Source organism: Arachis stenosperma, chromosome 3, assembly GCF_014773155.1.
Source record: "Arachis stenosperma cultivar V10309 chromosome 3, arast.V10309.gnm1.PFL2, whole genome shotgun sequence".
NCBI classification, from domain to species: domain Eukaryota; kingdom Viridiplantae; phylum Streptophyta; class Magnoliopsida; order Fabales; family Fabaceae; genus Arachis; species Arachis stenosperma.
The window spans coordinates 109721280-109738281 of NC_080379.1; the positions used below are offsets into that span (position 1 = coordinate 109721280).

The window sequence follows — 17002 nt, forward strand, 5'->3', positions numbered from 1 at the left end:
CTCATGCTAGGAAGTTTTGTTAAATTAGTTACATAATTTGGCCTTACATAATAATACAATAGAATATATAATAATTAAAGATGAATAATCTTCGTCATCTTGATAGTTAGGCAGAGCGACCTTCCCTAAGCACGTGGCACGAACGTTCCTTCACATTCGTCATTCATTACACATCGGAATTGGACGGAAAAAAAGCATCTTTTCTTCTAATCAAATCAATTCATGAAAAGATTAGGGTGGCCTTTCTCAAATTAGTTCATAAAAGATTAGGCAACAAACAAGTACCGAGCATGCCGTGCCCTTTCCCACATTTAGGATGTGCAAACAAAAATTTCTTGTATAATTTAAAACTGAGTGTAATCTTTGTGTTTCTGTATACACTATACACCTCATGGTGGTGAATTACATTTGAATTATCGACCAGGACCATCGGCAAAAAAAAAAAAAAAAACGAAACTACTTCACATCTTTTCAGTTGAGGGCCCTTAAAAATTAAAAGAATCATATAACCAACACTTATGACTCAGTATAAAGAATATTTTATGTGAGGGCAACAACCATAGTCACACCTATGCATGTGGCATTCATACAGAAGAATTGCCCTGGCAGCTATTATTACACTTGCAAACGATTGAGCTTTGCAATGCACCGAATTCCTTTGAATCCGAGAACCGTTTTGTAGCAAAGCAGAAAGCTTACCAACTTTAGAATGCACCATGACCATGAACCAAAGCATTGGTTCTTTTTTGGCTTCAAACACGAATTGGTAGGCCATAGTTTTGGTACACCCTTATGTGTCCATCCCATCCTGCTGTTACAATTACTTGGCCCCACATGTGAGAATTCGACATTCCCTTGCAAGCACTTCTCAAGAACTTGTACTCGGATTTATACATCTTAGGCGACACTATGGTTTGGCACGGATCTGCGAGTGCCTCCTCGGGCCAAGTTGGAGAAACCTTTGGGACTAACTCTGACAAAAATCCACGGCCCAAGAAGAAGCAATCCGGGGAAGAGAGGAATGACTTGTGATTGAAATCGTCCCTCAATGACGGGGACAAGAGTGTTCCTGGCATTTGTTCCATGCCGCACCAAGGTATGGCAATTGCTGCGTTGTGGGACAGAAAACACTCGGAAGACCAAACCTTCTTCGCCTTGGAAGTATTCCTGTCATGGCCATTGTAATTCCAGACACACACATTTGAATCCTCACTTACTGAAACAATGTGTTTCCCGTCCAATGTGAAGGAAGCATGCATCTGACCAGCACTTTTTAGGCCTGAAAAGTGAAAGAGAAGAGTGGTATGAATAATGATGTACTTTTGTCAAACTCATATCCTACAGAGGGCATTTTATGGGATGTGCTTGAGGAGATTTTCAGAGAAAGAATGGATACGAGGACCTACCCTTAAATTTGTAGATGACATCAACTCCGGAAAGTATACAGACGTGTGAATCAGCAGAAGCAACCAACAATTGGCTTGTGTCGATTGGCGAAAACTGAAATGATAAGATTATAATCACTATTTGACAAAGGAAGAATGATTACAAATCAGAATGACAGAGACAACTAACCTGAAAGCCAGTAATCCTCTTTCCTGCTGTCTTCTTTTTGCCCCATAAGTTTAATTGAGCATTCAATTGCATATGATCATCTAAACAAGTAAAGGAAAAAGGATAAAAATGAGAGTTAGAAACTAAAAAGTTATGGGAGAAAATTATGGGTTAAGGGAAAAATTAAAAGCAGCAAAACTATTATTTGAAAAACACATGCATTTCTACTTCCTATTCCTCCCGGCAAAATATATGCATACCTATTATATCATAGAAACGGCAATTGCCTGCCATAGTACCCATAATTGTGCCCTGCAAAAATAAGCAAACAAATTTTAGGTCTTAGTAACAAAGGAAAAAAAAATTCACCAAGCATGTTTTACTGCTAAAATTATAACATAACAGACCTTTCCATCAGGGCGGAAGCACACAGCAGTGACTATCTCTCTGATATCAATGTAATCAATAACCCGGCAACGAAGAACTTCCCAGATACGCACTTTACCATCAATTGAACCACTGATGAAGATGTTGTCATTTATGGGATTGAAATGCACACATGTAACTGCATCAAAAGACAACAAGTACAACAGTATTGTTTAGCAAAACAACACACTGTAAGGAAGAAATTATACAGGCAGACACATGAAACAAACAATATTATCCAAAATTGTTCATATGTTTACACAAGGCAGAAGAGGCTCACCATAATTATTGTGGGAAAAAACACCAAGGCAGCTGTCTGTTCCAACTTGCCATAGGCGGACTGTCTTATCAACAGATGATGACAGTAGCAACTGCAGCAAATAAAATACGAGTATAAAGAACAGAAAGTTCCAAATCATAAGCAAATATAGGGATAAGACATATAAGAGTAATTGGATTCTTTAGGAAACTAACCCCTCTCTTCGACCATGAAAGGTCTAAAATGTCACCACTGTGGCCATGGAACTCGTGCAAAGGTTTCCCTGATATTCGGAAGGTCTTTGGTGGGATAATCACACAGGTTGAGTCAGATGATCTCCTCAACTTCTCTGTTGTAACTAATTTTTCTTTATCTACATCAAGGGGAGTTACAAATGAATAAGTGTTCATTTTGAAGTATATACTTGAGGGATCATTGTCCAAAATGTGCAATTCACTCGATCTTTCATCCTCAACCACCTTCCACACACGTACAACGCCATCTTCACCACCGCTAGCCAAATATTTTCCATCAAGGCTGAACTTCATTGTCAAAATAATACCCTTATGTGCTTTAAACTCCTGCTCAGTGTAAACAGAGGAGAGCTCCTTAAATCGCTTCCCATGTGTATGAACTCGAACTCTTTGGATCCCAGTTACATCTGAGGAATCAAAGTCTTTGTTCTTCATTTCATGAAGACCGTGATCATGAACAACACAAGCCACAACACCCAACTTCCTTAGCCAACCCCTCTTCACTCTCTTTTTTCTAGCCGCCAAAAATCTTGAGTTCTCAGCCTCCCTCTGCAAATATCTCCGAACCAAAGGTGACTGCCCAATATTTCTGTGAAACTCTTCCAAGCTAATCAATTGGTTAGACCCGACAACACGCAGTGTATTAGGTGTTCCATCTTGATCCAATTTATCCATAATGTACTGTGTCCCGTCATCCAAATTCTTTATCATACATGCCAAATTCTTATCACCCCCGGAATTTTCTAGTGAGCTCAAATTCGCACTCGACAAAGAATCCAATACAATCTGGCTTGAGGTAGAGGAAAGAGCACCCTCTGCAAAACCAGAAGTTCTTAGCACAGCCCCACTGGTGGCCGTGACTCGGTCAACTCCACGAGAGGATGGATCAGCCAAGTCGTCCTTTCCCATGACTGAATTCACATCCCAATCAGATTCTAAACCCACCCATCTTAGGAAATTGAGCCGTCTCTGGTGAACACTTTCAAGGTGGTTGTTGTTTGTCCAATCCGGGTACCAAGTGAAATGTCCATCCCTAGAACAAGATTCATCTGATTCTGACAAACTAGAACAACCATCAGAACCAGAACATAAATCCTCACGGGTATCATAGAATTGGTCCTCATCCCCTTCCATAACAACCCCCTCTTTTTCCCTTTCCCCAATTCCAACCGTATAATCCCAATCAGACAGAGATTCCTTTCTTTGAAACCAAAAAACACAAAATTACACTTTACTTTATTTTGGGGAAAAGGGAATCCAAAACAGCTGCGAGGATGAAAAACCATGAATCAGGAACAAACACACTAACGAGTCCAGAACCCCAAAAAACAGGTGGGGGAAATTGGAACATGAAGAGTGTAAAAGAGAGAAAAAGAAAGTGTATTGGCTGACCTGTGTGAGCGTCAAGTTTGAAGATTGAAGGAGAAATCGGAGCAAAATCATAGGGATCTTCGCTTCATGTTTCCGTGTTGTGTTGCGAAAGTCTGCACTGTTCATCCACAGGGATACCTAACCACAGCCACTTCTGGTACGGCAGAGAGAGAGAGAGAGAGAGAGAGAAAAGCCTCAAAAATAAGCCTCGAAATGAAAAAATAAAAAAAAAGAAGAGAGTTTGTTATTGAGGGAATATTGAATAAAATAATAATATTGCGGAAAACATTGCCTCGTAATGAGGGTGTGTATGATGAAGTGCGAGTTGAACGAAGTTGGTCCAACGCCAACAATAACAACTACAACAGTAAATGTTGGATCTTCTTTTTGTGCATTTAGGACCAAGTCCTCTCTCTCTCTCTCTCTCTCTCTCTCTCTCACATTAAGATGTTGTTACCACTCTGACCAAAAAAAAAGATGTTACCACACAACACTTACTCTTCAACGAATCACATTCCTTGCTTTATTCCACCCTCTCTCTCTTCACTTTTATCGGTTCCTAATGCTTCCTCTATTTTTTATAAAACAGCCTTATTCTTTTTTATAGTAGTATTGCCTTCAATTTGATTTAATTGATTAAAATTTATTAATTATTCAATTTTAATTGTGGGCAATCTATTTTTTAAGTATTCATAGAAATAAAATCAAGTTGAAGATTTATCTCTAACAAAAAATAAATATCTTTTTAAGCTATTTATGAAATTGTCAATGTTGTTCCAATGTATTTATGTATCTATATAGTTTCAACTAAATTTTAATTTCAGTAAAAAGGGACGCGGTTTGCTTTGTAAACAAAGAAAATAATTTTAAAAAAATGTGCGCATAGTTGTTTTTAAAGGTAGATCAACTTTGAATACGAATTTAACAAAATCGCAGTTATATTTGGTACTAAAAATATACACATCGTTACATTTATTAGTGGATGGGCTGGATCTTTTTTTTTTTTAATAAAGACTCACATATAATTATTTAATTATTTTTAAATATTAATTTTATATAAAAATAGTTATACCTAAATTTTTAATTTTGTTTTCTTTGTATTTGATTTAGGGAAGCTTTTTCCTTTTCAAATTTAAAAAAATATTATATATATATAATGCCAAATATTTTTAATATAAAAATAAAACTAATATTTTAATTAAAATATTGATATTTAAAATGTATTATAATATTGTACATATACAGAAAATATTGATACAACACACCGAAATCGAAGAATGTGTTGCTATAATTTGACACATGTATTTTTTTTTGTTCGTCACGATATTACTATATATTCATCACATCTTTATGTGTTAGTCAAAATGTTATTCATGAATAACATACTTATAAAATTTAACAAAAACATTATAAATTTACTATTAACTTATAAAATTTATTCACATGTAATTATATTAAATTATATTTTTAACAAAAATATTAATATTTTTTTCATATAAAATAAAATTAGCCACGCGATGCACTAACAATTTTTTTTTAGTCCTTCTATCATGTTAACTTTGCAAGAAAACAAGATAGTGGTTTGGTTTTGCATTAATCTCAAACGGAATCGTTTTGAAAAGGGAAACAAGTATTTTATACATTTTTTTATGGGTCATCGTGAATGTAATTTTTTACTTGAGTCTAGGATAATAATAATAATAATAATAATAATAATAATAATAATAATAATAATAATATCGGAAGCTATGGTGGTTAAGTGTGTACAGATAAACTTTTCTTAACTTTATTAACACGTATTATCTTTTCTGTTGTGTTTTTCAGCTTCATTGCAATTTATTTACTTTATAAATGGGTAAGTTACAACTGTATTAGATATTATTAAAATTAATTATTAAAATATAATATATATTAAAAATAAATTAAATTATATATATTTAATATATAAATATATATAAATTAATTTTAGTGATTAATTTAATGTATAAATAATATTTTTTATAAATGATGAAAGTTGAATTGCAAAATGCAAATTATTAAAGTCAACCTTCAAAGTCTACCCCTGGAAAGATGATAACGCCAGCCATGACCCAACACTGTTTATCCTTTGGGACCGTTGGACTGATCAACAATATTTTGTTAGTAGTTAGTACTGCTTTACCAACACGGAAGGAAAAAATAAAATAAAAATATGGAAAAAGTATAATTTTTGTCTTAAATTTTGATTCAAATTTTAAAAATATTTTTAAGTTTTATTTTGTTTTAATTTTGTCTCAAAAATTTTCGATTTGTATCAAATATACTCCTAACGACTAATTTTTTAAAAAATTTAAGACCAATTCAACAACAATTTTATAAGAATAACTCTCAACACAAGCAAATCTACTTAATATACTAAAACTGGGTTTTCTCCCAGCTAATAAGGGTGACGTGTCACTCTCTCGTGAGTCCGTTTTCCCTCCAAAATGAATAAAATTTTTTATCTATTCTAAATTATTTATTATAATTATATTATTATATTATATTTAATATTTAATGAATAATATATAATTATACTAATTTAAGAACATATCTTCATTATAATTATATCAAATCAATATTTAATGCACTATTAAACTACTTATCAATTATAATGCGTAATTACTGTACATAATAACAAATTGCCTTAATAGTAATTAATTTACATATTTATTTTTATTATTTAATACATTATTAAACTACTTATCAATTATCAATCGAAAATATTTTTGATCATTTTAATTATATTGATAATAATAATGATAATAATAATATAATATGATAATTATATGATAATGGCACCGGCCATTAATAACCAATTTATATTTCTCTAAATAAATTTATTTTATAAAAATATTTTTATTATAATTATATTACAATATTATAATAAATATTTAATGAATAATGTATAATTACACTAATTTAAGAAAATATCTTTATTATCTATCTATTCTATTCTATTATATAAAAATAGAATTTTTGCATTTAATAATGGAACTGATGTGGCATGCTCTTGAGGTGTTTCCAAATCTATTTCATTTAATTCGTCAAAGCAAATTAATTATAATTAATTAATTATATCAATTAATTAATTTGATTAGCCATTCAAATCTCACCATTTATTATAATTTATATAAATTAATTAATTATAATCAATATTCAATGCGTTATTAAACTATGTATCAATTATCGATATTTTATTATCATTCTAATTATATCAATTGATATTGTTCTAATCTGCATTTAAGTATAATAATTTTATTAGAAGATAATTAATGCACATATTAATAGTGACCTATTTAATTTGATATCAATTAGTGGATAATAATAATAATAATAATAATAATAATAATAATAATAATAATAATAATAATAAGGTCTACATGGTACATGCATTATATTTTAAAAAAAGGTAAAATATATTTTAAAAAAATAGAATATCAATAATTAATTGTGATTAATATCAACATCAATAATTAATTCTTATAATTATTTTTGTATGACTAAAAGTTACGTATAGTATTTTTTTATGTAGAATAAAAAAAGTTTGTGATTCATAACATTTTCATAAAGTTTTATTCTATGGACACAAGATTAATTAGATAACAAATTGAATTTTAATTAATATATTTTATTTTTTGTTCATATTTTTTCATTAATTATCTTACTTTTTATATTTACAGTAAATATTGAATGTAAAAAGAAAAAAATAATATTGAATGTTATCTATTTTATTTATTTAGAGTCATAATTAAATTTGATATAATTATAGCAAGTATCTAGAATTAATAATAACAAGATACTACAATTTTAAGTTGTATAATATAATAAAAAAAATGTATCAATTTATGTATGCTTCCTATTAGAACCGTCAAAATGGGCTAAACTCATCGGACCAACCCGTTTACCCATTTAAATGGGCGGACTTTGCCTCTAAAATCAAACCCGTTTAAATTTCGGGCTAGCCTGTGTGCTAAATGGGTGGCCCGTTTATTTTTTTTTTACATTTTTTTCAAAAAAATTAGTACTTTTAGTTGGTATTTCTCTCGATTCGACCTGAAAATCAGACCTATCAACTAAAAAAAATATTATTTTTAAAGATTTTTGACCTAAAAATGGTATTTTTGTCAAAATATTTTTCAAAAAATAAAATTAAATGATAAACGGGCTGGCCCGTTTAACCCATTGAACTGACCATAAACGGTCCGGGCTAGAAATTAAAATTCTGGCCTGCGAATAAAGTGGGCTTAAACGGATCAGCCCATTTAACCCACTAGCTTAATGGACTGGGCCTAAATGGACCGGACTAGCCCGTTTGACAGCCCTACTTCATATATAGCAATGATATTATATATATTTATATATCTCATCTTTTAGCTCTTTTCTAAAAATATTGGCATATAATTAATGTAGATAACATATATATTGAGTAAGTATCTCTATTGAATTAATCATAAAGGTTAATAAAATATAATGAAATAAATTTCACCTAATTGTAGTAAGTATCTCCATTGAAGATATTTGCTAATTATTACCGTGTATAATTAGTGTATATATATATAGAGAGAGAAGGAGTAATAGTGAATTGTTACAATTATTTAATTTATCATTTAGAAAATTCGTACATCGGACATAAATTTTCTTCTGTTTATTATTTTTCATACCTAAGGGCTACTAATTACGATTCTATCAACAGTGTTACCTATGGTACGGTAGATTATGTAATGAAAAAGTTTGAAAAATAAAGGCAAGAATTATAAAGTTATGGAAAGTCCCATACAAATTTGACAAGAACAACACGACTTATATAGAAATGGTTCTTATGGATGATAAGGTAAGTTGATTATTTTCCATGATTCTTTCAAGTGATGCTAGGTCTATTTTATAAATAATTTTTGTTTATATTTTAAGTTTACTTGATAAATAAACCCTTGCACGAATTAAAGACAGTGCGATTTTATAGATTTATAAGTGAGTGCTAATAGCCTTTATATTTAATTTGTTTTAAAGTGTGATAATAGCCAATATGTTTGTTGATAGATTTAACTATTACTATATTATTTATGATCACATTCAGTATATATGTCTAATTTATTGAAAAAAGTAAATTATTAAAATCGATTAATAACTATTTTAGAGGTAATCCAATTAATACTAAATTTAAAAAAAACAAACAATATATAACATATTATTTTTTTTATTAATCAAATTATTATAGTTTAAATTAATTTTAAAAAATAATTTAAAATTATAATTTCAATCTTATCACGTGCATGGCACGGGTGATTACACTTGTTAAGTATAATTTTCATGCATTATTATTAGAGTAGTCTTAAATTTTTTGAAAATTTAACCGTTAAGAACATATTTGATGCAAATCAAAAACTCTTCGGACAAAATTAAAACAAAATAAAATTTAAGAATATTTTTAAAAATTTTGTCAAATTTCAAAGATAAAAAATATATGTTACCCTAAAATATTGTTAAACACGGAAAACGGCAAATGAAATTCTTATAAAATATTGAATAAAGCTGGAGTATGGAGTTAAAAGGAAATATTTAACATTTTAGCTTAGATAAATTTATGTAATTGTTATTTTATTTTATGGGGAGAATAAATCCTCTCAAATAATTGCTATTTTATGTAGTTATTATTTGTTACGAACTCAACTCTCGGGTCGTGCACTCGGAACAGCTTTCGATCAGAATTTCCGAGGGTTGATCCCATTTCTTTTTTTAGAAGGCTCAAATCGATTTTTACATCTTTTAATCAATATTCAAATTCAAATACCTCACTTATTTTAGTTAAATAAGATAAGATGAGATAATTTTCACTAGTTATATAAAGGAGAGACAGAGGTCCCCTCAGGTACGTCATTCATCCTCACGCCTTATACTTCTCAGATCTATTCTGACTTGAGTATCGGAGTATTTTCGCAGGTACCACCCACATTGCTTCAGTTAAATAATCTGACGACCGTCTCGACTCGTAAGTCCCGAATCTATCTCACAACCCGTACTGAAAACATTCAGTACATTGACACCGTTTGTGAAAACTGTAACGTCGTAGCGGCATAGTAGATAATCTCAAAGAGCAATTCCCAAGCTACCACCACAACTCACACACATAAAATCCGATTTTTTGGCATGCTTGGTAAAGTCTACGTGCCTTTTATCTCTGCACAGATTAAGATGTCCTTGAAAAGGTAGAAAAAATCTTCAAATTCTAAATCCATGACTAAAAATATATTTAATTGAGCGATTTAAGAAACAAATAATGGATTGTTAGCTTATTACATGTTTGAGAGGGGTGGGAGGGGGAGGGAGAGGGGTCAGTGGCGAGTATGGAAATGGCAAAGAAGAGGACCACGGAAAAAAGAAGGGGAATGGGGGATGTCATGGTGAACAATATAATGAGAGAGGGGGACCACGGAAAAAAGAAGGGGAATGGGGGATGTCATGGTGAACAATATAATGAGAGAGGGGTATTTGGGCTGCTAGATATGATGAAAGTGTTGGCGAAGGTGCTGGAAAATAGGGAATTTGGAAAAGAAGTGAGGGAGTAGAGGTGAGGTTGAAGATAAAAGGTGGAATAATTTGAAAATTTTATTAAAAATTTAACAAAAAAATTAGAATTTTGGTACTTTTGTTGTACGGAACCTATATTTAATGGATACAATGTTAGTTTCCTTTTTTGATGGATATTTTTGTTCGTTTCGTAAAGTTTATTGGTTGTTTTTTCATAAAAAAAAACAACCACACATCTCTTTCCTCTCCCACTTCCAATCGCACCGTACTTCATCTTCTCCGGTTAGCTCCATTGTCAGGAGACATCACCGCCACACCCAACCGTGGCAATCGATCTTCCGTGGAACGAAGGAGCCACCGCGCCTAGCATCGAAATCGACATCCACAACACACACGACGGAAGTTCTTTGGCGGCGTCATTGCACGGCGTTACCTGACACTGACCTCAAACGGATGTCTACAAGCGCCCACCCCTGCGACTGTTGCACATAACGAGCAGTGCTATAACCATTGCTTGCCACCGATTGCAAGGTAACGCCGCTTGTGTCCGTTACTGTTTACTCAATTTTTTTGAATTTTTTTTTGTTGGAATATGCAATTGATGATCGAATGTTTTTTTTTTCATGATAAATGGATGTTTCTTTAATGTACTATCACCTTTTGTGGATTTTTTTAAGGTACAATGGCAGCGCAATAGATAAAGTACCAACGACGCAATAAAAGGGAATGAGATGGATTTCACGTTGACAAAGTGGTTACAAATTTAAAATTCTATTTTTTTAAAAATTATTTTTTTAAAAAAATAGTTACAAGTTTAAAATCCTATTTTTAAAATTTAAAATTTTATTTTATAATAATTTAAAAAAATTGTTGAAGTTGATTGATACTCTATTTGATTAGATAGCGAAATTGATAAAGTTTCTTCTTCAATCATCTTCTTTTACATTTCAGAATATATATGTTGCAGGTGGCCTTATATATCAGTTTGTGGCTTTGTGCATCCAGTATAACATTTAAGATCAGCATCCAAAATAAATTAAAAAGTCTGCTTAAGCAAAAGAGAAAAACCTGTTTCCCTTCCAATTTTATAGGCATTACCAAAATTCATGTTGGAAAACTTTTTTTGTTCTTATTATAAGCTTAGAAATAATCAAAATCACTCTATACACAATTCATCAGATATAGCAGTGTTTGTAAGTGACCGACTTTCAAGAATGATAAACGCTTCTGAACTTATAAAATTGACGAGCTAATAACAAAAGAGAGAAAATCCAAGCAAATTTGTTATCAAATGATTTTGTGGTAGTATGAAGACTGCAGTTGACCGTTTAGACACCAAAACTATATACTAAAGACCAAACACAAGCGAATGTTGTAATCGAGGTCATAAAGATACAACCAACCACTAAAAATAACAAAGCATTATTTATTGACGAACAATTCAAATTCAAACAACTTTGTAAACATAAATAATCTCCCCACTAATAATTGGAGGAATCTTCATCCTTCTCAGTTCTCAGGCCTTTCGGAATCTAACTCCAAATGGCATATCACTGAGTGCAAGATGCCTATTCCCATCGCCATCAACAAAAATCCCAAGGTCCCTGCACATAACTTTGCAATATTTGCACACTTTAGGACAGAACAAAAGTTTGTAGTTACTTCCATATTTCTGAATTTCGAACCAGTTGCTCACAGTTTCGCGCCCCGGATTGCCTTCAACTCCACCAGTGGTCACGAAATATAAGCCTCTTGATCCATCAAATTGGTCCAGCTTCCACACTGTGGATTGAACGCAAGTTGTTGCAGCGGAGAACTTGATGTTCAAATCGGTGGAGACTCTGATAACACCATCTTTGGAATCAGAGGGTGCAAATTTCAGTGGCATGGCACGGTAACTGTCGACAACATCAAATGGGCATGTTCTGTTTCTAGCACTGGCAAGGGCAAGTCCCACACCACCGCCGCCATTGCTATTGTTGTTGATAGATGGAAGAACAAGGTAATCGATACCCGTTCGAAGGTTCTTACCCGTTATGTCTAGGACTGGTTCGGATGCAGAATCACCATCCCATGAAAGGATTAGAGGTGTCAAGAGAATAAGAACCACGCTCATGCAACTAGTCTTCATTGTTTTCTAGGCTTGGAAACATAAACCAAAAAGAAAAAAAAGGAAAAAAAAAAAAGGTCTTTGTTGAAGGCGTGAAATGACGATAAGCTTGCTTGAAATTTGATAGCGTGTCATGGATTCATGGTTTTTTTTTATTGTTTTAGTTTTTTACATAATATTATGATTAGACCACTAATAAATCCCTCGGAAGTCAACTACTAGTGCTTCTTTGGGTGGCCAAATTTGCCTATAGTGTCCCATTTTGGTTCAAAGTTGAGAAGCACCAATACTAAAATATTGTACAGCGTATGTTGATAAGGTTCGGTGCGGCAATGCTTACCTATGCTCAATTTCAGAGGATTTTCCGTAGAATTTCAAGAAATTACGTACAAGACGGTGAACTGAAATTAGGGTGACAATATGTACTTTATCTGCGGTATTCAACCTGACTTCACTCATTCGAATAAATTATAAATAAATTATTTTATATTTAAATTTTAGTTATAAAAATACTTATTTTAAAGTTATATCGTTTGCATAAATGATTTAATAAATATAATTTTTTTATATAAAAGAATAGATATTAAAATAACAATGATAGCAAATATCTTTTAAAATTGAATATTGATTTTACATAATCTAATCATTAAAATTACAATCGATTATTTTATTGGTGTTTTTATTGTGTATAATACAGCAGGTGAAAATAGAAAACAAATATGAAATATGTGTCCGGTATGTTTTGTTGTTATTTTTTATTTTTGCTACTCCTATTAGAACTATATTCTCCTTTATTAGGGTCAAGAACTTGCGGAGACAACTATAAAAACATAGCAAACTATATAAAAACAAAACCACATGTGAAAAAAAAAAGAAAATTGAAATTAAGATTTTATACCACACACAATGTTAAATACAAATTTAATAATTAAAATAGAGTGATAAAATAATAAAAAATATCTGAAATGGTAAGGTGGAATATTGTGTGAAAATAGTAATGAAGGGTCATATTTCCAACAGATAAAATATTACGTAAAAATAATGGTGAATGACCATTACTTTCATCAGATAGAATATTGCATCTCTAGTAGATGCAACATTGCGTAAAAATGGTGGTGGAGGGCCCGTATTTCCGGCAGAACCAGAAACATTTTTACAGGGCCAAGAATGAAAGTAACACAATGATCTCTTTTATTTTGAAGTCAAATTTTTTTAATGAAAATGATAAAATAACTTTTGTGGATGAAAGAAGTCATATTTTTCTATTTCTTCAAAAGCTATGAACTAACTTCTCAAAAAATTAAAAATATTTTTCAAAAATAGTATCAAACACGCATAATATGAATTTTCATAATTCAAAAGTATATATATAGTACCAAACCCTATATATATATATATATATATATATATATATATATATATATATATATATATATATAGCTTTTTCTTCTTTTTAAACGGGTTCTTAGTTTGGTAAAATTTTTACCTTTCAAAAGTAATTTAAAAAAGCAAACTTTTAAAAGCTAGCATTTTAGAAAGTTATAATATCTGTATTTGGTAAATCAAATTAAAAATAGCTTTTAATAAGCATAAAGAATAACCAGTGCATTTGGTAAAGTAACTTTTAAAATTTAAAAATATTATAATAAATATTAAGGTAAGAATTAAATTTGAATATTAACTAATGTATGAGGCTGTATTAAAGTTTTTAATTTTGATAAGTACAAGTCAACTTTAAAAAGCTCCATGGTAGGTGGCTAGATGCTTTCAAAAGTACCCTTGACTTTTAAAAGATGCAAGCACAAATACATGAACATTTTGATTTACCAAACGCATAATAAGGTACTTATGCTTTTGAAAAGTATAAGTACCTCTTTAAAAAATTTTACTAAACCAAACCTTAGTGTTTTACACGTACATCTAATTACGTAACGCCACATCAGTAAAAATAATTATCTTTTAAATTGACTGCGTGAACGGTCATCCAAAATAACGGATGTGATTTCACAATCATATAAATGTTTTACAATGTTAATGCATTAAAATTCAACTCATATATATTGGAATTACTTATATTTGTTTTTGGTCCGACCAAAGTTGGGTCCATAAAGAAAATCGAAGTAAGATTCATTTTGGGCCCATTATAATTATCTGAAAACCCAAATAAAGACTGTGTATAAAATTGCGCAAATTGAGAAGGGATAAGGCAGACGCAGTTGCCGCTAAAGCCGAAGTAGAAAACCTGAAACAGTGTTTCAGACCTTAATCCCTAGAAAAAGAAAGGATGGATCCTCAGGTTGAGCTGATGAATTACATTTGTGGTGATTATGGGATGGAGAACACACTGAAATGCAGTAATGTCATCCAGTACCGTGAGTGCGGATATCACATCCTTTACAAGAAGCGCACTCGTCGTAGTAAGCACCCTTTTTTTTTATCACTTGTTGAAGGTTATTGCTTTCATTTATTGCATTCACTTATACATTTACCTGTTCATTTGTTATGATTACAATTGTCCAGTGTGAAACTCGCTGAAGAAACCAAACAAAATCGGACTCCGTTGTTAGCTTGCTCATCTATTTCATACTTTTATGTATATATAAGTTTAAGTGCTGTCTTCATAATGGTATCATGTTTCTTTTGTGTATTATTGTCAACAAGGTCAATAATGTCGCATGAACCTTCATCTTTATTACTTTGAATTAGTGTTATACATATACTTATCTATTATGAAATTGATCCGAGCAAAGAAAAGTTCTCTTCTTGTGGCTAAATTTATGCAATTAGCCATTGAGCCTAGAGAAGTATACACACTAAAGATAACGTATGATTGTCAACACTCTTAACAAAGAGCAAGAAATAAACATGACATAGACACAAGGAAAAATCATTTGTCTGTTGCGCCTTAGCATTATGAATATGATAGATTTAACCAAATGTGGACTTCTTTGTAACAATTAGCCAAAGGATTCTTATTTGATGAGTGATAAAATAAGTTTTGAGAATGAAAGAAGTCATATTTTTTTACTTTTTCAAAAGCTCTAAATTAAATTCTCAAAAAGTTAAAAATATTTTTCAAAAATAGTCCCAAACAGGGAATAATAAGACTTTTTCATAATTCAAAAGTTAAAAAAAAAAACAGCTTATAAAAGTTAACTTTTAAAAGCTAGTTTTTTAAAAATCATAGTATTTGTATTTGGTAAATAAATTAAAATAGCTTTTAATAAGCATAAGGAATAACAAGTGCATTTGGTAAAGTAGTTTTTAAAATTTAAAAATATTATAATTTATATTAATGTAAGAATTAAATTTGAATATTAATTAATGTATAGGTTGTATTGGACTTTTTAATTTTGATAAGCACAAGCCAACTTTAAAAAGCTCCTTCGTAGGTGCTTTCAAAAGTACCCTTAACTTTTAAAAACTGCAAGCATAAACATATGAACATTTTGATTTACCTAACGCATAATGAGGTACTTATGCTTTTGAAAAGCACAAGTACCTCTTCAAAAAGTTTTACTAAACCAAGCCTTAGTGTATTACCTGTATTGGCTATATATATATATAATTTAATTTTGATGCACTGTCAGTGTAAAGTAATTTTACACGTGCATCTAATTACATAATGCTACATCAGTAAAAATAATTATCTTTCACATTGACTGCGTGAATGGTCATTCAAAAATAATGGATGTGATTGCACGACCGTATAAAATGTTTTACATTGTCAATGTATTAAAATTCAACTCATATATATATATATATATATATAGGTATTACTTATATTTATTTTTGTTGCGACCAAAATTGAGTCCATAAAGAAAATAGAAGTAAGATCCATTTCGGGTCCTTATAATTATCTGAAGGTCCAAATAAAGACTTTGTATAAAATTGCGCAAATTGAGAAGGGGTAAGGCAGACGCAGTTGCAACTAAAGCCGAAGTGGAAAACCTGAAATAGAGTGTTTCAAACCTTAAATCATAGAAAAAGAAAAGATGGATCTTCAGGCTGAGCCGGTGAACTACATTTGCGATGATTATGGGATGGAGAACACACTAAAATACAGTAATGTCATCCAGTGCGGTTACCACATTCTTTATAAGAAGCACACTCTGTAACACCTAGCTATTAGAATACTACACATCCGGTTGCGGCACTCTGATAGATCGGATATTACAACGACTCTTAAAATATTTAATACTAAAATAGGAGTCTATTTAAAACTTAAAGCGTATAACTCGCAAAGAAAGACTTTTTAATTAGAGACGTGCACATACATACAAACCAAATACAGTACTTATAACTCGCAAAGAAAGTTATATACATACAGTAATAACTTTCAAGCCCTATCCCTCTTACAAGATTTATAAATATAAAAGTGAGGGAATAATAAATAATAAATAATAACTTAAGCAATACAAAAAATCGTGAAAATAACAATTAGGTAAACTCTTCATGACTTTTGTACCCATATCTTGAAAA

General features: G+C 31.1%; 2 protein-coding genes across 2 annotated transcripts; both read right to left on the reverse strand.

Moving 5' to 3' along the window:
* Positions 1 to 319: 319 nt before the first annotated feature.
* On the reverse strand, positions 320 to 4141 carry LOC130968645 (uncharacterized). The gene is made up of 8 exons (XM_057894034.1): positions 3886 to 4141; positions 2455 to 3759; positions 2261 to 2351; positions 1962 to 2119; positions 1815 to 1866; positions 1576 to 1655; positions 1407 to 1500; positions 320 to 1279 (listed from the first exon to the last, which is right to left on the reverse strand). Exons 2-8 carry the CDS (start codon positions 3625 to 3627, stop codon positions 753 to 755), a joined length of 2175 nt encoding a protein of 724 aa, XP_057750017.1. The 5' UTR covers positions 3628 to 3759; positions 3886 to 4141; the 3' UTR covers positions 320 to 752.
* Positions 4142 to 11822: 7681 nt separating this feature from the next.
* Positions 11823 to 12644, reverse strand: LOC130970017 (miraculin-like). The gene has a single exon (XM_057895955.1). The coding sequence runs from the start codon at positions 12539 to 12541 to the stop codon at positions 11927 to 11929; it is 615 nt and encodes a 204-aa protein (XP_057751938.1). The 5' UTR covers positions 12542 to 12644; the 3' UTR covers positions 11823 to 11926.
* Between the last annotated feature and the right edge of the window lie 4358 nt (positions 12645 to 17002).